The 21,687-nt window shown below is 39.4% G+C and overlaps 1 protein-coding gene across 1 annotated transcript; it reads left to right on the forward strand.

Moving 5' to 3' along the window:
• Positions 1–241: 241 nt before the first annotated feature.
• On the forward strand, positions 242–21,368 carry nf2b (neurofibromin 2b (merlin)). The gene is made up of 17 exons (XM_012852808.3): positions 242–698; positions 814–935; positions 6,247–6,372; positions 6,544–6,666; positions 6,827–6,910; positions 8,054–8,122; positions 8,229–8,311; positions 8,404–8,479; positions 8,571–8,708; positions 10,164–10,238; positions 10,322–10,435; positions 11,501–11,623; positions 11,818–12,035; positions 14,240–14,342; positions 14,908–15,038; positions 15,152–15,323; positions 18,204–21,368. Exons 2-17 carry the CDS (start codon positions 846–848, stop codon positions 18,249–18,251), a joined length of 1,773 nt encoding a protein of 590 aa, XP_012708262.2. The 5' UTR covers positions 242–698; positions 814–845; the 3' UTR covers positions 18,252–21,368.
• Positions 21,369–21,687: the final 319 nt, after the last annotated feature.

Here is a 21,687-nt window from a genome sequence, read left to right on the forward strand (position 1 = left end):
TTGCAATTCCCTTCGCCCAAATAAGCCACAATTGGAAACCCCATTTTAAACTCTTCGCATACCCCTTGTTTTTCATATATTGTCAGACGGATAAGATTTTTGCTTAAATAGTTTTTTTTTTTAACTGCTATAATCCCTGATATATCGTTCTTAACGGGTGTGAAACGGATAATTCCGACAGCCTTGAAGCAGACACAGACGCAGTCGCGTAGCTTCCTGACTGTTGTTCGTGTTCCCACCTGTAGAGCGACTGGTCTGGGAGTCAAAACAAAAAAAAATCTTCTGGAAAGTCCTTCTGATTTTGAACGGCTTGCTAACTTAGCTGAACCCGTAGCGACCAACAGTTCGAGCAACATTTTTCTTCCCCTTAACCTTAAAATCTGAAATATCGCATACATGTTCACTATGGAGGTCTCGCTGGAGTGTCGGTGTCTTTTTTGGAACTTATTATGGACTGTTTTCGTGTCTTAGTTGTTAGAAGAAAACCGCAGCATAGTGAGAAAAGTTAGCTTAGCATCGCTCGATCCAACACAAACACAGAAGCCCAGCAGCCTTCACTCGAGCTTTGTTGGACGGCAGGATTTTAACTTTATTCCCTGGTTAAAATAAAAAAAAAAGGCCTCATCTGAACGTTTAAAGCTTCACATCTTCCACTCAAAGTAGCGCCTTCACATTTCTGTGCAAAGTGGACTGCAAATGTAAGCTTTACGTGGCGTTTTATGGAGTTTGTTTATATTGTTTTAGATGTGCTATTACGCTGTATTCGGATGACATTTATTTATGGACCTTTAAAATAAATCTCCCAATTTCCAGAGTTCTGCAGCCTAGAAAAAAAAAACATCAAAATGTCGATCCTTGGATTGAAGAAGAAACAGCCAAAGACTTTCAAAGTTAAGGTCATCACTATGGATGCTGAGATGGAGTTTAGCTGTGAGGTTAGTTTTTTTCTTTTTCTTCTATGAGCTTTTTTTTGTGTCAATCTGTATGTTTAACCATATATTTAATTTAACACATATAGTAGTTTTCTTATATTTATCAAAGGCACCCTAAGGGAAGATGGGAATGTTGGCTTTGGGATATATATTACTGTGTAAAAGTCTTTTAATTCCCCAGAATTTGCTCTTATTAAGACCACTAATCTTCTCAATGTGTTTTTATTCAGATTTTGTGTGATAGACCAACACAAAATAGCACTCATTGAATCATGTGTGAATTGGGAGGAAATTATATATTGTTTAAATGTATTTATCTCCAAATCAGACAACTTTGGCATATATATATATATATATTCATCCCCTGAGGCAATATTTTATAGAACCACTTTCTGTTGTTTCCGGCTGTAAGTCTTTTGGGGTGATTGGCCCCTTTAGAGACTCCCTTCTTCTTTTCATAACAGCACAGGACCCATCTGATTGCGTTTGAATATCAGTTTCCTAATCTTACCACAGCTGCTCAATGAGATTTAGCTCTGGACTTTGTGCTATTCTAAAACATGAAAATTGCTTTGATTTGCACAATTCCTGTGTAGCTCTGGCATCAGCAGGTTATTGTCCCACTGGAAGGGGAATTTCTGTCTCTCTCTCAAGTCATTTGCAGCTCTTGCTAGTTTGTCAGTATTGCCCTGTAACTATCTCCATCCTTCTCTAAATGAACTCTTATCATCTTCTAGTGTCCTAAACAGAATCATTCCCATAGCATGACTTTACTTCCGTTGTGTTTTATGTTTTGAACGTGGAGCAAAAAGTTAATCTTTGATCTCGTCTGCCACATGCTTGCTTGCGTTCTCTACAAGGCGTCTGGGGCTTCTTTTGGGTGCCTTTCAGCAGCGGCTTTTACTTTTGCTGCATATACATAATGGTTAGGCTTGTGGGGTGCACGACTAATAGTTGTCCTGTCCTTCTCCCACCCGAGCTGTAGATCTCTGCAGCTCCTCAAGAGTTTGTGGGCTTTTTAGCTGCTTCTCTGGTTAAAGGAGCTGTAAGTAATACTGACACATTGTGGCTCAAATCGGTACAACAGCTTGCCAATCACAACAATCTAATCTGCCGTTTTTAAACGATGTGCTGCTGTTGTGAATTTTTACTTCCACAGAACAGGTAGATGATGTATTCTGTTCTATTTCTGGTCCGCTTCTCTTACTGGCTTCTAGGTTAGCAGGCTGTTGCTCCTTTGCCAAGATAAAATACCTAATGCTGCGCTCTGTTTTGGGAACTCTGGGAACTCTCATATGATTGGCTCAGGAACCAGGAAGTAAACACAAGCTACACTCTGAACCAAAGTAGTTCCAGACCCACTGATCTCTATTTATTCACTGGATTGCGCATTGGCCGCATTTAATACACATCGCTTTGAAGCCACCAGCCGCCATATTGGTACTCCCTACTTCCTTCCAGTAACTAGGGAATATGTGCGCTACAGCATCGAACAACGATGATTTTCTCATGTTCAGGGGGGGCTTAAGACTTTTAAAATGTCAAATGCCATATACTTTTATGTTATGTACAAAAACTATCAGGTACTGAGAAAGTCATGTGCTAAAATATTTTTGCACGTTTTTCATTTATTTATTTATAAATATTTAAATAACAATATACAAAAATATATACATACATGTATGTGTATACATATCTACATATACATATATACACATACACACACACACACACACACACACACACACACACACACACACACACACACACATATATATATATATATATATATATATATATATATATATATATATATATATATATAATATAAAGAAAATGCTAAATATTTCAGCACCTAATTTCCTAGTAGTTGATAGTGTTACTACATCCACTGACTGTAAAATTACCTGTGAAACGTTTTCACACAGCCAGAAAGCTGCTTGTTGTTGCAACCAAATCCTGTGGGATTCTGTGAGAGTAGAGAGTCGCAAGATGGCGGCCAGTGACTTCAGTTTTTCGGGCAAATCAGCACTCCAATTAATAAATAGAGATCAGTATCCAGACCGTACCTCTAGGTTTGAAAGGAGACAAACGTGACTAAGACGTTGTTGATGGAGAGGACTGATTGTTTACAGGGAATGTTACTTCCATCCCGGGTGATAAATGAGAATGATATAGGTTGGTTTTGCAGTAAATATCTTACTAATAGCTCCTTTAATGCTCTCCTTGACTGGCCTGCCAGTTTAGGTGGATTTCCATGCCTTGGTTGAAGTGCAGTTATTACTTCGCTCCATTTTGGGATGCTTGATTCATCAGAGCTCCGTTAGATGTTCAGTTAAACCTACCCTGATTTAAAATTAATCTTTACTGAGAATAAATTACGGACAGTTGGTAGGCATGAGTTTCCACACAGAGGGACAATAAAGGTTATTTTTATTTTAACTCGCTAATGAGGAGAAAGATACAGGTAGTTGGCTGAGCTTGGTTTTCTCTAAAGGTATCGGGGTAAAGGGAGCTAAAATACAAACGTTGAAACTGTAAAAGTCACACATCATTTTGCTTTAGCTTCAGAAAGATCCACTGTTTGTTGTTGACCTGTCAGATTAAATCCTAATATAACGCATTCGGGTGGAAAAAGTAAAGGTTAGTGTAAATACTTTTGTGATGCACAGAATAGGTCATGGTGTTCAGGAGCCTTTTCCTTCCAGACAGAAGTGGTAGTTATGGCAATACAAAATAACACATACCTCCTGAAACATGACATATAATCTTCTTGGAAGAGAATTAGTCAGCTTTGCCCTCCGGAAATTGTTTAGCCACATTGTGTGTCTGCACAGGTCCTGACTCATTTAGTTTTATAATCAGTTAAAGCCGGAAGTAAACAGTTCGAGTAGCATCTTCACCTAACAGTGGGTGTGCTGGAAGATGGCCTTCTCTCCTTTCTTCTTTTCCTTTGTGCAGCCTGTCATTCAGACCGCTGTCAGTGTTAATTTAACCTCCTCTCTGCAACTTCTTCACCGGAAGCCAAGCAAATGGGCTTTTAGTTTTTGTTTAAATGCTAAATGGACTCAGTTTCTATAGCGCTGTTCTAGTCGCATCAACCATTCAAAGTGCTTTTACACTAGAGGCACATTCACACCGTCGCACTCGCATTCAAACGATTCATACTAATAAGCAGGTCAGTAAGGAACTTGGGCTTTAATGCCTTGCCCAGAGGCACACCAACAGGAGAAAGAGAAGCTCAAATTGAATAATTCGACTGCGGTGGTCCCTCATATGACCAAACCATACCAACTAGGGCTGAACAATTTTGGAAAATAATCTAATTGCGATTTTTTTTTCTTAATATTGCAATTTAATGCGATTTTTTTTTTCCAGTTTAATTTATCATGTCTTTTTAAACATATACAAACAACAAATCATTTTGTTTCCTCGCTGTGCAGATTAGGTGCTAAAAGACCCGCAGCATCTAAACTCGGAGCAGAAATGATTGCGTTCTGCCTACAACATATTTCAACCAAAATTGCAATTTTGACTTTTCTCTGCGTTAACCACAAGCAACAAAAATGGCGTCTAAATAAAGACATTTGTAAACAAGGACTATTCAAAACAAGAACTTTTAATGTTTCTATTAATCAGAATATTATTCAAGAGAACAGCTTTTAGTTGATTTGGACATCAATCCTTGTTGAACATAAAGTGCAACCAACAAGCAAGTCTATGTATTAAACTGATTGACCTGTACTTATAATGCTTTGTATGATTATATAAACTCTAAAACAAGAAATAAAATTAGATTATCTCACTGCTGCAACTGTTTTCCCTTCCATGTGGAGGCAAACCCACTTTAAACATTTTACCAACACCTAATGGACGTGGCTAATTCCCTAATTGTTACATAGCCAAAAATTGTAGACTGTGCGATTTGGAAATTGCGTTTTTTTAAATCGCGATTATATTGAAAATGCGATTAATTGTTCAGCCCTAATACCAACTTCATTTGTAAAGCGCTTTGAAAAAACCACGGCTGAAACAAAGTGCTTGACAAAACCGCAAACTAGAAACATACCTGTTTATATATCAAAGTGTAGAAATATGACACTTATGATAATACAGTCAAACCCATTTAAAACCAACAAGCTGATGTTGAAAGCCAGAGAATAAAAATACGTTTTCAGAAGTGTTTTAAAAGTTGTTGTTTTAAGGAGTGTGGCCTTTGGTATTAGCACTAAGGGGTCTCTGTCACACTCCATCACATTTCTTATTTTATTGATTTATTCTGAGCTTTTATTTTGATTTGCGAAGATAAGAAATTTAAAATGAGCTCAAAAAGGCACAGACAGCCACAACATGGGAATGTTCAGATGGAAATGTGCGTGTTAATGAATGAAATCTAAAGCTTTAGGGTGGTGTGACTGCGTGTGCAGGCAGGTTATTACTCACTAGATATCATCCGCTTAGTCTGTACTTGACTGATGAAACACCGTCTGCTGTCAAAATGGCTCGTGGAGTTTACGCCGCGGCGATAGCGGGAAGAAGAAATGCCACGTATCGCTCTGTTTGAGCTGCTTAATGGATAGCCGACGTCGAGTAAATTGGGTTATGGACCTTCACAGAAGCTTTTAACACAAAAGTATGCACGCTTAAAGCAAATCAGAAGAAAATGCACTTAGTCTCTGAGTTAGAAAGAATAATCTACTCAACAGGGACACCGTTTGCCAGCCTGGAGTTTTTTTTTGTTTTGTTTTTTGTTTGTTTTTTAACATAAATCTCCAAAACTGTACGAAGCAGAAATATATAGTGATAACAACAACCACAGTGGAACGTAGGAACTATTGGGAGTGAGTCTCTCTTAAGACTCCAGCGATCAGGACTTATAACTTATTTAGCACGACGGAGCAGCAGAGACAAGATCAAAGGTTCTTTTATGCGTCTCTGATCACTCTTTGGTGTCAGTCAAACTGGCACCAACGTTTAGCGAAACAAACTCGTTTGATTTCTTTGAAGTAATTAAGAAAAGTGCCTTGGTAATAAATTCACATCTTTAAATAAGAAGTGGAACTCTATCAGAGCTGCTTCACTGTTTTAATGTTTTAAATGCCTTTTTGCCGTTCATATGAGGCTTTTTCTTTTGCCATCCTGCTATAAATATTGTCTTTAATGTAAACTTTAGTGGTGCACCTAAAGTTACCTGCAGAGGGCAGGAGTGCCACCGGCAGTAAGAAGTCTGTCTTTGCTCCTTTGTTCCTGAAAAAGCAACATGTTTTTTCCATCTTTGTACGTTGTTTTTATCTCTCGCTCTGTTCGTTTTTAGGTCAAATGGAAAGGCAAGGACCTGTTTGACCTGGTGTGTCGTACAGTCGGTCTGAGGGAGACCTGGTTCTTTGGACTCAGGTACACGGTGAAGGACACCTACGCCTGGCTCAAGCTGGAGAAACGGGTGAGTGAAGGGCATCGTCTGCTGGAATAAAGTCTGACAGTCTCTACTGTCACTGAAGGAGTGAGAGCTGAAGGCAGGGATAGGAAGATGTTGGACCACTCCATCAGACTTTATGCTTGAAATGACTAGTATTGTTTTTTTATTCCTCTTTCTTTTTTTCCCCCCAACAAGGTTCTGGACCAGGAGGTTCCCAAGGACTCTCCCATAACGTTTCACTTCCTGGCGAAGTTCTTCCCTGAAAAAGTTGAAGAAGAACTGGTCCAAGAAATTACTCAACACCTGTTTTTCTTGCAGGTAGCAACAAACGTTCACTTCTTATTAGTTCAAAACATGTTTGGTAGAATTAGTAAAGCCCGATCTGGGAAGAACTGGTTTCTGTTAAAATTCTGGTGCGTTTTCTGCCACAAGGTAAGCGTTTGTAAACTCTGGATGAAACTCTTTTTTTTTGTTTTAGGTGAAAAAGCAGATATTAGATGAAGAGATATTCTGTTCCCCTGAAGCCTCAGTCCTTTTGGCATCATATGCTGTCCAGGCAAAGGTAGGAGGACAAATCAAGGCCACATTCTTGTTTTTATTTTATATTTTTAAATTTACAGCATGTTTAATCTTCATATATATCCAGAGTGCCATAAACCATACAAGCTCAATCCTGATGACATATTTAAAGCTCCAGGGATAACTTTACATGCTCTCAACATGGGCATGCACGTTAAATCTAATCTAAAGAAGGTCAGTCATGCAAAGAGGTTTAAATGTAAGTTTACACCTGGTGGCCTAGTGGTTAGAGCAGCTCGCTTTGCTTTGAGAAGATTGTATGTACCTGGTTCAATCCCCGCAGACTGCCACTATGGGTCCCTGAGCAAGAGCCTTAGTCCCACATTGTTTCCCAGGCGCCGTAAGAAGCTGCCCACCGCTCCCTAAGGATGGGTTAAATGCAGAAAACTAATTTTGTTGGAATCTACAGTTGCAATGACAATTAAGATTACTTTTAATGAATTGGGTTGATGTCCTTTAGGAAGTTTGATCTGTTTAAACAATTTTTTTTTTTTGCCAGCATCCAGCCTCTGGTAAAATTCTGGCTGTATTTTTGCTTCGTTTTTGGGAATTGTTGAAAAATATTTTTATTGGTCCGTTTTCCTGGCACTAATTCAGCTTTTAAGCACAGTCAGCACATACAGTTATATAGAAGTTACGAATGGAGGTCTTTTACGCCACTGAAATGTTTCTATTTTTGTTCTATTACATTCTACATTTTTATTCTCTCCATCTTTGAAAAGCCATGCCAGGGCCTGAAGTTGTGACTCAGCCACAGCATGATGCTACCACCATCATACCTCAGTGTTTTTTTTTTTAGTTTGATAGCCTGACCTAGACTCTTCCAACGTATTTGCTGCCTTTTTGGCTGAATAGTGCTGCCTTTGTCTTATTGGACCATCAAATCTCTTTTCGCTCCAAAAAGCATGTGGTCAACATGTAACTTAAAGTTGTTTTTGTATCATAATTACATCCTGGAAAAAGGAATGCGTCAAATAAATTACTTAAAGGGTAACATTAAAATGAGTGAACTTCTAACCTAATATATTATTTAAACCAAGTCCTATATTTATTTAAACAGCATATTAATGCGATTAAAAGCATCATTAAGCCATTCTTTCTCTCTTTTCCTGAATTTCCATCCCAGTACGGAGACTACGACCCAAACTTTCACAAACCAGGCTTTCTTGCGCAGGATGAGCTGTTGCCAAAACGGGTAAGCACACGAGCCGCATCCATATTTAAATCTACTGACGTTCTGCATTGGGTCATCGCTGTCCTGCTCGTGCGCCTTTGACGTACAACCTGCCTGCGCCCACCAGGTCCTGATGCAGTACCAGATGACAGCGGACATGTGGGAGGAGAAGATCACGGCTTGGTACGCCGAACACCGAGGCATCGCCAGGTAGGACCGACTGCCTTTGGATCAACACTGAATGCCAACGCTCCTTTGTTCAATCAGTGGCGTCCAACGCTGATATTCTTCTTTCTGTCCAGGGACGAGGCTGAGATGGAATACCTTAAGATTGCTCAGGACCTTGAGATGTACGGCGTTAGCTACTTTGCCATTACTGTGAGTGCCGCTGACCGTGACAGGACTTATACTCTCCATATAGGTATAAACAGCACACTCTGACCTTTGACGTTTCGGTTCTCATCCGCAGCAAAACAAGAGGGACACAGACCTTTTGCTGGGGGTCGATGCTCAGGGTCTCCATATCTACAACCCCAACAACAAACTCAACTCGAACAAGTCTTTCCCCTGGAGCGGGATCCGGAACATCTCCTACAGTGAAAAGGAGGTAAGCGCAGCGATCTGCTTTTGTGTCGTTACGCTTAATGAAATGTTTTGCAGGTTGAAACAAATAACTTTGACACTGGTTAGAATATTTTTAGCAGCTGCAATGTAAAGTCCCTTATAAACATCTACATTATGTCAAATTAATACCACAGAACAACACAAAGGAGTGTGCAACTGAAGTCTGAGGAAAATTAATTGGTTTTTTTTGTGCAAAAAAAAAGAGCCATTAATAGTAAATATGTTTACAGCTGCAAGTCTTTAAGTGTATGTCTCTCTACCAGCTTTGCACATCTAGAAAATATATTTTTTTTGTTGTTGATGCCATTGATCTCAAACTCAGCCCGATTGGATGGAGAGCAACTTTGAACAGCAGTTGTGAAATCTTCCTACAGATTCTCTGTTAGACACTCCCCATGCACAGCCGACGCATCCTGATATACTTTTTTAAAAGCTAACTCCACTTTAAAATTCTCCCCAACGTTCTCCCTGGCCTGTCTGCTGTGCTCCTTAGTCTTCATGTTCTTGTTTGTTCTCTAACAAACCTCTGGGGCCTTCACACAACAGCTGGATTTAAAAACAGTTTGTTGAGATTTTTTCTTTTAGGGCGTCAGAGTGAAGGGGGTGAATAAAAATGTATCACACAGATCTTTTATTTATAAGTAAATCTTGAAAGCCATATTTACTCCTCCTTCCTTATCAAATAGCATCACAGTGAAATATATTGATGTGGTTATAATGTGGCAAAACGTCAAAAAAATAATTATGGGTATGAATAATTTTGCAAGCACTTGTGATTCCCTTTAACCAGCAAAAAGGATTTTTTTTTTTTAAATTGAGTGAAAAGGTTTCAATCCTATTGTGAAATACAGCAGTAAAAATATTCGACTCAGAGATGAATAAATTTATCTCCTCATAAAGCTTCCTTTATCTCCCCCAAAGTGAGGATTGGCTTCCTCTCCCTCCTTATAAACCAGGTTCATATTGGATATATTCTACTGGTGTAAGACATTTCACCTGGATTTAGAGTTTATTAGCTAGAAATATGAGAAAACGACCCAAAATATATATCTGCACTTGTGGAAATAAGGCAGAGGAGACCTGACCTTATTTGACTGTAACAGAGATTGGCTGGAGGCCATATTTGGAGCGCAACAAGGCAGGGCTTTAAAGAAAGGCTGTGAAAAATGCCATTTTCATTATGCTGTTTAGTTCAGATTTAAAATATGGCTGCTGGATTTGGTCTTCCTGCATTCCACCAACAGGCATTTATTTTTATATTTAAAAAAAATCTGGTCAGTAAATTATTTCCAAGGTGTTCAGACATCTGTTGCTCGGCACCACTAAATACCAAAATTTACTCCAAAATCAGGATGATTCTAGGAGAATATTCTCTCTTTAACAAGACCAGGAAGTGTTTACAGCTGTAAGAAACCTAACCCAACCTCCCTTCTTGCAGTTCACAATTAAACCCCTGGACAAGAAGAAAGATGTGTTCAAGTTCTACTCGTCTCAGCTGCGCGTCAACAAGCTGGTCGGTTTTTGTTTGTTTTTTTTCTTTTCTCTGTTACATGGGGTGCGTGGGAAGGAAACGATTTAGCCGCCTTTGTGTCTTAGATCCTGCAGCTGTGCATTGGGAACCATGATCTGTTCATGAGGAGGAGGAAGGTGGACTCTATCGAAGTGCAGCAGATGAAGGCTCAAGCTAAAGAGGAGAAGGCCCGCAAGAAGGTCGGTGGTTCTCACTCAAACTGTAGGAGTCGGGATGCAGGATGGAGAAATATGACTAATAAGAGTTTTCTAGATCTTCATTGAAGAGTATGGGGAAAAAAATACAATTACAAACTTTATTGGCATGACCAATCTTGGCACATTTACTTTCTTCTTTGCTTTTTTTCTCTTCGTTGTATTATTTTTTTTTTCCTGTTTACTTCGTTCTGCTGTTCTCTTAATATTTTTTCAACTTTACCCTTTTTTGTTTTGTTTTTCTCATCCTTCTTTCCAGTCCTTCCTTCCTTCCTTCCTTCCTTCCTTCCTTCCTTCCTTCCTTCCTTCCTTCCTTCCTTCCTTCCTTCCTTCCTTCCTTCCTTCCTTCCTTCCTTCCTTCCTTCCTTCCTTCCTTCCTTCCTTCCTTCCTTCCTTCTTAAAATCTTTCTGTGTATCCTTCCTTCCTTTTTTTCTTTCTCCTTCCTTTTCTCTCCCCTTCCTACCTTGTTCCCTTCTGTCCTCGATCCCTTTCTTCTTGTAGTTTTTCCTCCCTAATTTCTCCTTTTGTTTCTTGTTCTGTTGCTTTTTCCTTTCTTATTTCCCTCTTGCTTTCTCTCCTTCCTGAATTTTCAAAGTATTTTATCACTGTTTTCCCTAGGAATTTGTCTTGGGGGCAGGCGTGGCGTTGGAGGGTTGCAGTGCACATATTTTTTTCCTTCCACTCGACTTTCCATTAATAGGCTTGGATACAGCTCTATAATACCTTTAGGCTCCGACCAGTCATATCTGTAAAACAGTGGATTTGTGCAGACCTCGCTGTGAAAAAACTGATTTCTTCATCTAATCATTTAGAACCTCTGAAAGCATAGTTTTGAAATCTAGAATGGTGACAAAAGACAGGCTGAACTCCGACTTTCAAACCATACATATATATCTGTATCGCAGTAAAATTATGCAGAACTCATCAAAACATGGGCTGAGAAAGCGGATGAGTCCAGGAAATGAATGCAGCAAAATCTGTAGATTGGGCAGCGCTCGTGTTTTTCAGTTGTTATGTATTGTAACTTAAAATTCTTCCTCCCCACACAGATGGAGCGTCAGATCCTGGCACGGGAAAAGCAGATGAGGGAGGAAGCGGAACGGGCGAAAGAGGAGATGGAGCGAAGACTCTTCCAGCTGCAGGATGAGGCGCGACTTGCCAACGAGGCACTGGTGGGACCTTTAGCCTTCATCCCACATAAATATTAAATACTCTTCTTGGGGAATAGCAAGTTTTGAATGACAGAATCAGGGATTGGAATCATGCTAAAAACATTTATGAATACGGTTTCTGCCTCATTGTTGGTTTTACCTCACTTCACTTTCCACCGTTTTCATTAAAAACAACCCGGACCGTCCCGCTCCAGCTGCGATCCGAGGAGACGGCGGACCTGCTGGCGGAGAAGGCCCAGATCGCTGAGGAGGAGGCCAAGCTCTTGGCTCACAAAGCTGCAGAAGCCGAGCAGGAACGGCAGAGGTTAGAGGTCACAGCCATGAAGACCAAGGAGGAGAAACGGCTGATGGAGCAGAAGATGAGGGAGGCGGAGCAGCTGGCTGTAAAGCTGGTGGAGCAGTCTGAGAGGAGGTGTGAAATTATCCTTACTATTGCTACTCGGGAGTGTTCGCTTTCATTAATTAATTATGGCTTCCTTCATAGCTTTTCTGCAAATGTATCATTTATTTTATGCTGGTACATATTTATTTGCAAAAGATGAAGTGGCAGCATAAATCCTCCGAACAAATCAGGAATGAAATGCTCCTAATTAAAGCCGAACCACCAATGCTGCTTCCTGCTGTCTCTTTACAAGCTTCGGTTTTAATCTGAGAGAAGTGTTAACGCCTTTAGTTGTGCTGTGTTTTTTTCTCAAGGTTAAATTTTTATAAAGGGGGAAATAAAGATTTTTCACTGCAAAAAGAGAACTGAAAATAAGTAGAATTTTCTTGAAATGAATGTATTTGCCCTCGATTTGAGCAGGTAAATAAGATTATTTGCCAATGGAATGAGTATTTTTACCCCTAAAATAAGATAATTAGACATACTGCACTTGTAATAAGATGATGGAGATAAATTATTGCTATTTTAAGTGCAAAAACTTATTCCATTGGCTAATAATCCTATTTACCTGCTCAAATAAAGGAAAAATACTTTCATTTCAAGAAGAATTTTCTTATTTTTAGTTCTATTTTTGCAGTGTTCATGGTTGTAACAAAATCCCTGCGTCACAGGTTGTTTCATATCCTAAAAAGTCATCTACAGTAGATTTAGGCGTTACGATGAGTTGTCTGGATGCGTTCTGTGTATAGAAACGATGCCTTAAGTCCCCAAAATTAGTTTTTCTCACCTTCGAAATTCGCTCGGGTTCTTAAAATGATTATTTGCTAAATGTTTGCAGATCCTGACCAGTGGCAGCTGGGCAGGTTCATCCTGTTTGCTTTAATAATCCATGATGTGTAACAAAATGGACTCAGACCATCCAGCTGGGGCTCAACTGATTTGAGTTTATTCATATTTCTTATTTTATTTTATGCGTGTTTCTGGTCTGATTAAATTGAATATGTAAACTGGAGTTCAGTTAAGGTTAGGAGCTGTTTTTGCATAATTTCCAAAGTTAATATCAGTCAGTTCAGAGTACTAATAGGAATGACTCCTCTCTAATGTGTAATCTTAGTGTGTAATTATTCACATGACATTAAGATTCAAGGGATGCAGAGAAAACTTGTCACTAGAGGTTCCACTGATTTTCTTAGTTACACCTTTTTAATTGCTTTATCACTGACAGCCAATCACTTGGCAGTGACTCAGCGCGCATCTAGATATAAAGATGATGTACTGAAGTCCAAAGTGAGCATCAGAATGGGAGGAAAAAGGTGATTTAAGTGACTTTGAGTGTGGCGTTGTTGCTCGTGCCAGATTGTTTGGTCTGACTATTTCAGAAAGTGATGAACTGCAAGGATTTTCTCATCTAAGCCTCCAAAAAAAAACTACCTGTGAGCAGCAGCGGTGTGGAAAGGTCAGAGGAGAATGGGCAGACTGATTTGAGGTGATGGAAAAGCAGCAGTAGCTAAAATAACCAACCATGGACGAGGAATACCAGCTCATAATGTGTTAAATGTCAAAATTTAAAGCAGATGGTGCGCTGCAGCAGAAGCCCACACCAGTGTCGCTCCTGTAATTCCTTATTATTCATTGATTTTTGTATATACACAGCTCATTAAAAACAGAGTGCTGTACACCAGGGTACACTAGAGATCAACCGCTACAGGTTTTTTAAGGCCGATACCTATAATGATAATTTTGACATCAGGTAAACCGATTCTTGACGCCAATATTGCTTTTTCTTCTTCCATTTACATGAGAAAAATGACACAATGATAACAAATGTCACACAAGTGTCAATTTAGACCAAAAAAGAAACATTAATTGAAAGGAGCATATTCCAGAGTTTTTGCAAAGGTTGAAATCACACAAGTGTTGTGTATGGCAAAAGAGGGAAAACATCTGCTGCTGTGACTGCACAGCTCTTTTGTTTAGAGGCGTCATGTTTTCTGAGATGAATCAGCTATAAATATTCAATATTGAGACTCAACAAAGTAGCCAGGTGAGCGAGAGCGCTCCGTGTCACAGAGAACACGACCCTGATCATTAGTCAGCTCTTAGTCCACATTTAGTTTATTATTGAGCAAGTAAAAGTAGCAAAAAAAAAATCACAATTAAATAGTATTTTTATGTAAAAATTGTTTTTTTTAATTGATTCGTCAGTACTGAACAAAGCAATCGTCTGTTTCCAGGCTGAAAGAAGCAGATCACCTAAAGCAGGACCTGACAGAAGCGAAGGACGCCGAGCGGCGAGCCAAGCAGAAGCTCCTGGAGATCACCAAAACAACATACCCCGTGCTGTCCTATTGATTGATTCTGCTTTTCTTTATGCTTTTTTTCTGGATTAATGCTCTTTTCTTTGTTGTTGTTTGTGTCGTTCTTTAGAGGGTTACCACTTAGCATTTCTCAGATGACAGAGTGCACTCGCTTTGATAGCTGAAGCCATTGATTAGCTGCTCTGCTTTTAAGGTTTTTCCACCAAGGAAGAAAATGAAGACAAGTCTGATTTATCAGAGCTGACTTATGAGACGAGTGATTTCAGAAGCCCCAGATGGCAAATGGCAGACAGAGAGAGGGACGATTCTTCCTCTGTAGAGACTATTAATATTTGAAGATAAACAAATAGTGACTCATTGAGGCGTTGATGATTTCTAAAGAAATGAGAAATTACTTTTCTGGTTAAGATGGAAGAAATCAGTCAATGCTAAGATGAGAAATATGACTAGAGGCAATTTTAGCTTCTAACTCACTCAGACCTTGAGCTGGAACGTAGAAATAACAGCAGCATGTATTATGTATGCCAGCGTGATAGTTTTTTTCCATTGTGAAAGCATATTGACGTCTGTTTTGTGTCCTTCAGCTCATAGCAGCCTACTCCACGCCCCCCGCGCCTCCTGAACCAGCCGACTTAAGCTATGACTCAATGCCGTCGCGCCTCGACTTCAAGGACTCGGACATGAAGAGGCTGTCAATGGAGATCGAGAGAGAGCGGTGAGGCGGCGATTCAAAAGCTCGTTTCAGGCTTTTTTTATTTATTTATTTATTTTAAATTCTTTAAAAGACGACTGGGTTCTGTCTGCTGACGCTGCGCTGCATTTATCCAGGCTGGAGTACATGGAGAAGAGCAAACACCTGCAGGACCAGCTGAAGGAGCTGAAGTCGGAGATCGAGTCTCTGAAGCTGGAGGAGCAGCAGCAGCAGCAGGCCAGCATGTACAGCCTCCCCAGTGAGGCCAGAGGATACGTCCCAGAGCATGCATACATACCTCACAGCAACGTGAGTACGCGAACCGGCTTTAGCTCTAATTATTACTGTCAAGGTGGACTGGAGTAAAATCATCAGATATTTTCCGTTTTCAAGACATTTGAATATCTGTAAATTCTAACCACAGAACATAACCAGAGTTTAATTTAAGTTTTGTTTTTTTCCCATGTGTGCTATGTAAGGAAAGGAAAATGGAGCAAATATATATGAAACCATCCAACCAAACAGCTTGCTTACTGTAGCAATAGCTGCCATTAATACATTAGCAGTTTTGTCTGCAACATTATGCAGAAACAAGCAGAAAACTCCTAAGATGAAATGACTTTCGTTTCATCAGTTACTTTGAAGCGCTGTTGCCAACTTGGTGACATTTCAGACCCCTCTAGTGACTTTATTTTCTTTCAGAAAAGCAACAAGTGACAGATCTAGCGACTTTTTTTGGCAATTCTGCCCTCGATTACAAAGTGGGATATAGATATGATGTAAAAATTGTTTTTAATCTGGTCTTTTTTTCTCCTCTGAAACTGTTGCAGTAAAAGAAGCCCTGAATATGATTCACACACAGCTTCAATCTCTTATTCGCCTCGTTCACTGTGTGCGCCTCTGATAACTGTCTTTTTGGTAAAAAATTGATGCATGCAGTGTTGATTCAGGCAATGTATTAATGATTCATAAAGTTAATTTGTAGTTACAAACATATTTAAAGTATCCCCTTTTTGTCTTGCCAAAAGCTTCCCTTTCCTACAGCCTGGATCAAAAGTACATGAACAAATATGCAAAGTAGGCGATGATGTCATCTAGCCACAGCCAATAGCGACTTTCCTTGCTGAGGAGTTGGCGACAGTGCTTTGAAGTAAACAACGCGGGATAAGAAAAGTTTTGCAGTTTACTGCTGTTGTTTCAATGTTGCTCTTTTTTTTTGTATAAAATAAAATATCTCACATATGAAGAGTTAAAAATGTACCGTCAAAGGACCAACCCTGGTGCACAAGCGCGGGTCGCTTTTCGTCGAAGGCCGTCTACGTGTTTTAAACTAGCATTAGAGATTAAAATGAGGATATCTATTTGGTACCAGAGTGTAATTCAGCCTTTTATTGTGCTGTCCTATTGTGTGCATTTATAGCCCGTTGTGCTAGCGCCCTCTGATTATTCATCTAAAGGACAAAGATGAAACATTTTTAAGACAACAGGTGAAGGAGTAATGTTGACAGATCGCGGTGATTTTCCCGGTTCAGAGGCCAAGTTTATTTACGTAGCACATTTCCAACAATGTGCTTTACTAACTAAAATAAATAAAAGGAATGGCAATGACGCAATAAAAATATAAAAAGACAATTAAGAGAGGAGGAAGATGTGGGCGAAATAGCTGGCCATGAAAGCAAGCATCTGTACGAATAGATCTAAGAAATATAATTTAATTAGGGTTGTGATGATGCTAAAATTTCAAACTCGATATCGCGACCCAAGAAAATATTCAATACTCGATACTGTTTAAGATTTCGCGGGAATGATAAAAAATAATAATAATAATTAAAAGCGTAAAAAAATATTTTATTAACATGAAAAATTCACCCTTCTCAACCTCAACATGGAACATGCTTTCTCAACAGAATCACAAATGCTAGTTAAATAAGTGTGCCTATAAATGCTAAATAACCCAAATATAGCACATGCCTAGTAGCATGCTTGCCGCAGCTAATCTCACAACATTAATGCAGACCGTAAGGTGAGCTAACATCAGTAATATGTTCAATGTATTAAATTAAATTATGAACGGGAACTTTTAATTTATTAACCTGTCAGAATTCATCATGAAGACCAGGGTGTTGAGATGTTTGGCCAAGTTTGTTGTGCTGCGTGACTTTGTTGCCAACACTTTAAAGCACTGTTTGCACACAGGCCTGTCAAGATCTTTGGGTTTTCCCTTCTTCATTTGCCTCTTATACTAAAATATTTAATATTGATACCATACCAAGTTAGTATTGTGTCCGGATACAGTGTTCAAGTATTGATATTTTTGACAACCCTACATTTAATACACTGAAGGTATTGAAATTAAACCTTTTTTTTTATGTTTAAATTAATGTTTTCACATTTAGCAGCAGCTAAAAGAAAGCCTGCTTTTTATGTTACATATCACAATAAAGGCTGTTTGTTTGCTGCTTCTGCCTGATGTTCTATACTCAAGGACAAAATCATAACTCTGACCCTTAAACACGTAAACATGCTGTATGAAAAAAAAATACCACCTAGAGCTGAGCCTCTTTTCAAGGTAGAGATGAATTATTTTTGCACCGCGCATACAAATAAGTTCTGTATGGCTGTTGAGTGAATGCAAAAGCATATCATAAAGGATTTTCTCAAAAAAAAAAACAGCAGGAGGTTAAGAGAGATTCTACTGTAAATGATTATGCCTAAAGGTTTAACATGACTGTTATACAACATCTACTACATAGATGTCAAAGAAAAATGTGAGCACTGCCAGTTCTGTTGGCATTAAGAGCTCCCACGCTGGTTGAATCCAAGGAAAACTACATCTAAATTAGACGGGAAAGGAGAAAAGCCATACGTATATTCATATTGTTCTTTTGTAACAATCTACATTTATATCATGAGGAAGTTTCATCATAAGCTGCAGCTACATGTATAGCAAATATGTGCTATCAGTTGCTGCTAATAGGTCCTCGAGAATCTTAAAAGGATATCCTAAAAATGTTTGACCGTTGCTTCAGTCTGACTTCGTCACAGGTGTAAGAAAAAAAATTGTATTTACACAGAATTGCCTCAGATTTGATAAAGACCTCCTGAAAGTATGTTTCTGTACAACAGTTTTTCGTTTTCTTTGTTTTTCTCGCTGATTGTTTTTTTTTTTGTGTCTGTCTTGATTTGCAGAGAAACTCGGCATACATGTCTCAGATGGCCTACTTTGAAGAAGTGTGATCGCGGTCTTTCCAGATGAGAGCGCAAGGAAGAGGCCATCTGCTGCGGCTGTGAATTTGCCTCTTCCTCTGTGTTAGACTTTACCTGACTGAGGGCAGCGACAGACAGAGACCGACCAACAACTCTCCTTGCCTCGGAAAGACTTTGAATCTGTCCTCAGCCGACAGACACTCCCTACTGTGCTGCAGCAACTTCGCCATTTCGGTTACATGCAACCAACAAAAACAGCGTGACGCGTTGGTCGTCGATCCAGGACACGGTGCTCAAGATTAACGGATGGACGGACTTTATTTTTGTGTGCTTTGCCACAGCTTTAGATGCTCAAATGTAGGCGGCTAAGCCCTAACGGCATGGCTGTCTTCCGGAGATGGAGTCGATTGATTATGTTGTACTAAAACAGTTCTTATCTGTCAGAAAATTGGAAAGGTGGATGATTTTTTAACAGATCAGAACCTGTGCTGTGAGGATCGGGGAGTCGGGTCTCAGAGGACGGGGCTTGCTTCTCACAGATGCATGAGAAGCAGCTTCTATAAGGGATGTATGTGTACTTTCTCTAGGATTCTCTGTAATCCACACAGGTTCAAAATTCATCTTCTACACTTAAGTAAATACACACACCGCCACTAATGTTAGGATGAATGTCCCATGTTGCAGAGAAAACACAGATTTGTAGGCATCAACAAGCCTCTAGCATCATACTGGCTGGTTGTTAAACTTCTCTTCTTGGCAGAGATGGTAAAGTTCATTTAATTTGGTTAATTTTGTGTCACAGTCCTAGCTTTTACGCACAGCTTGTTACAACAAGGGTCATGGTCGTGTTGGAAGCATAAAGTTAGCCACTCTGTCCAATCCAAAACCAGTTTTATTGTGTCTTTCGGGATATTGTCCCTGTTGGAACATCCAACTTTGTCCAAGTTTCAACAATATACTTGTTGGTTTGAGCTGAAGTTGGGGAAAATTAACAGAGGTAGTGCTTCTTTGTTTTGCTTTAGGCAATGGAAGAGAGAATAGAAGCAGGAAGATTTTGAAGCCTGCATCCGCTGAACAAACTTTTCGTGATTGTGGCCAAACTGCCTTATCTTTGTGTGGTCTGGCCATTGAAACAATCCTCGTGAAGGCCTTTGGGTTTTCCGTCTATGTTGTAGCCGCTTCCTGTTTATGTAGTTGAACGTTGATGCTTTTTTTTTGTTCCAAATCAACTCCTTTTCATCTAGGAATAGCAAATTGGGGAAAATGATTGAAGCATGGACACAGCTGGTTATCCACCAAGATAAATACACCAAACACACATCATAAGTGGTCTTGGGGTGGATAAAGGAGCTTAACATTAAACCTCCAATCTCAGTTCTACTAAAAATGCGTGGACTACACTTTACAGCTCAATTTATTTCAACTGTATCCACCAACAAAAGTGGTCAAATATCGATTCAGAATGATGCCAGGAGCTTGTTGAGGGCTATAAAGCTGGTGACTGAGCATTTTGCATCCAAATATCAGCGGAGATGTCTGTTTTTTTTAACGCATCGGTTTCATTTTGACTCTGGATTGCAGACAGAAAATCATTCATACAGAATTATTGACATTCTACGTTGTATAATGAAAGCCTCATGAAAAGAACATTTTGATAATTAAAAGCCTTAATTTTAAGGTGTGAAAAAGATTTAATTGTCTTCAAGAGAAACTGTGTTTTTTTTCAGTTCGTCGTTTTTTAGCCGTAATTTTAAGGCTTATATTCGCAACAATGCCCGTGCCTTTTATTATACTTTACACTAAATGATTTAAGTCCAATTACAAATTTGCTTAATTTCATTTTATTTTTTCAGATGAGCAAACACAGCTTTTGCATTGCAAGCAGGTCTAGTCTTAATAATAATTGAACAATAGCGTCACGGCATGAAACACTCCAGTAGCACACGTGGTGAATGCTAATAAATATCCACACTGCAGCCGTTTGAAGGGACATTATGAGGGCGCGACAATGTGTAATAGTGTTAAACTCAAGTGTTGGGCCTTCATTGTTTTAATTTATATTGCTGTTTTAACTTTTGAACTGCCTTTACTGCAGCCACACAGGTGCCTTTTGTGTTTATAGTGCCGAGTTAGACCGTTTCAGGTTCATGGTTGTATGTTTTGTACTGCTGACACGCCTTGAAATTCGCCTTTTGCTACAAGTTCTGACACTATTGTGTTAGTGAGTGTGAATACACTTATAGAATAATCTGTGAGTGACATTCACCTGGGGTTTAATATGTTAACTAATTTACAGATTGGGAGACTGACACCTTTTTTTTCCTCCTCATTTTATACATTTCTTAAGATTAACGGAGACAATCACTGCTGGTAGTTTCCCTCTCTGGGTTATACAGTGTAGTTTAGAGTTAAATACAGGATTCAGATGCTGAATTGCAGGCAGTAGGCTAGAAACCGTTAAGCTGTGAAAAGTCAGAAAGTATTTACACGTTTGAAGACTTTTGCCAGCTGTGGACACAGATTTTTTTGTCTATATTTTAGGTTCATCGACCACATTCTGCAGGAGGGAGAGCTCCCAACCTGGTGCATTTTTCTCTGATAGGACCAGCCTGTCTGACTTTATTTATGTAGGGAACAGTGACAAATGACGGCTTGTTGTGTAGGTGTGTTATAGAGCAATGCTGACCCGGGTGCCGCGTAAATTGACTCGCTTCAAATGCGCTCCTGCTGCCAGGTTTATCAGATTTATCTGGGCTGCAAATGCACCGTTGCATTTCTTAAAGGTTTACAGTTTGAGGATGAATGTGTATTTTACCCATGCTTTATTTTTCTGTATGTAAAAGCAAAGGTTTGGAGTGGTACAAATGTTAGGTCAGTACTTTCTAACCTCAAGCCATTGCGTCTTTGACATTTCATTGCGGCGGTAATGACGCTCGGTTGCATCCGTTTTGCTGTGCTCGATGTTTTTTGTGCGCTCATTAGCCGCTGTCGTTGATAATAAGAGGATCGTTCTCACCACCTCGTTTGTCTGTGAGCTGCTTGAGCGCCTCCCATCAAAGAGCAACACTGTCGTCGCACCACGACGTTGTTAAGCGTCTCTTGTAATCTGCCTTTGAATATCGTTAAATAAAACACATGTTGCCTGGCTGTCTCGTGAGTTTTATGGTTTCTGGTGGTTTGAGGGAAAAATAAGACGGATGGACCAAAGCCTGACTTGACCCAAAGTCGTGGCCACTGAGTTATTCTTGTTGGTGTTATGTGTACCATTGAACTGCACTCTATGGAAAACATTTCATTTTTAATTGGGTAATAAAATACTTGGGTCAAATTAATCAGTGGACAGATTTCTTCTGTTTTTGCTTCTTTTTTTTGTCGCTTAAATGTTTCTGAACATCAAAAAAATCTTTCATCCGACAAAGATCGACCGAATGAGCACAAAATTCTGCTTGCTGTGATTTAATTCATT

The sequence above is a fragment of the Fundulus heteroclitus genome, chromosome 11 (genome assembly GCF_011125445.2).
Source record: "Fundulus heteroclitus isolate FHET01 chromosome 11, MU-UCD_Fhet_4.1, whole genome shotgun sequence".
In the NCBI taxonomy this organism is placed as follows: Eukaryota; Metazoa; Chordata; class Actinopteri; order Cyprinodontiformes; family Fundulidae; genus Fundulus; species Fundulus heteroclitus.

Excerpts from the sequence above, each read along its gene's own strand:
- nf2b (XM_012852808.3), top strand. The coding sequence starts at position 846 with ATGTCGATCCTTGGATTGAAGAAGAAACAGCCAAAGACTTTCAAAGTT. Across the intron at positions 936-6,246 it reads AGATGGAGTTTAGCTGTGAG|GTCAAATGGAAAGGCAAGGA; the intron begins GTTAGTTTTTTT and ends GTTCGTTTTTAG. Across the intron at positions 8,480-8,570 it reads TTAGCTACTTTGCCATTACT|CAAAACAAGAGGGACACAGA; the intron begins GTGAGTGCCGCT and ends TCTCATCCGCAG.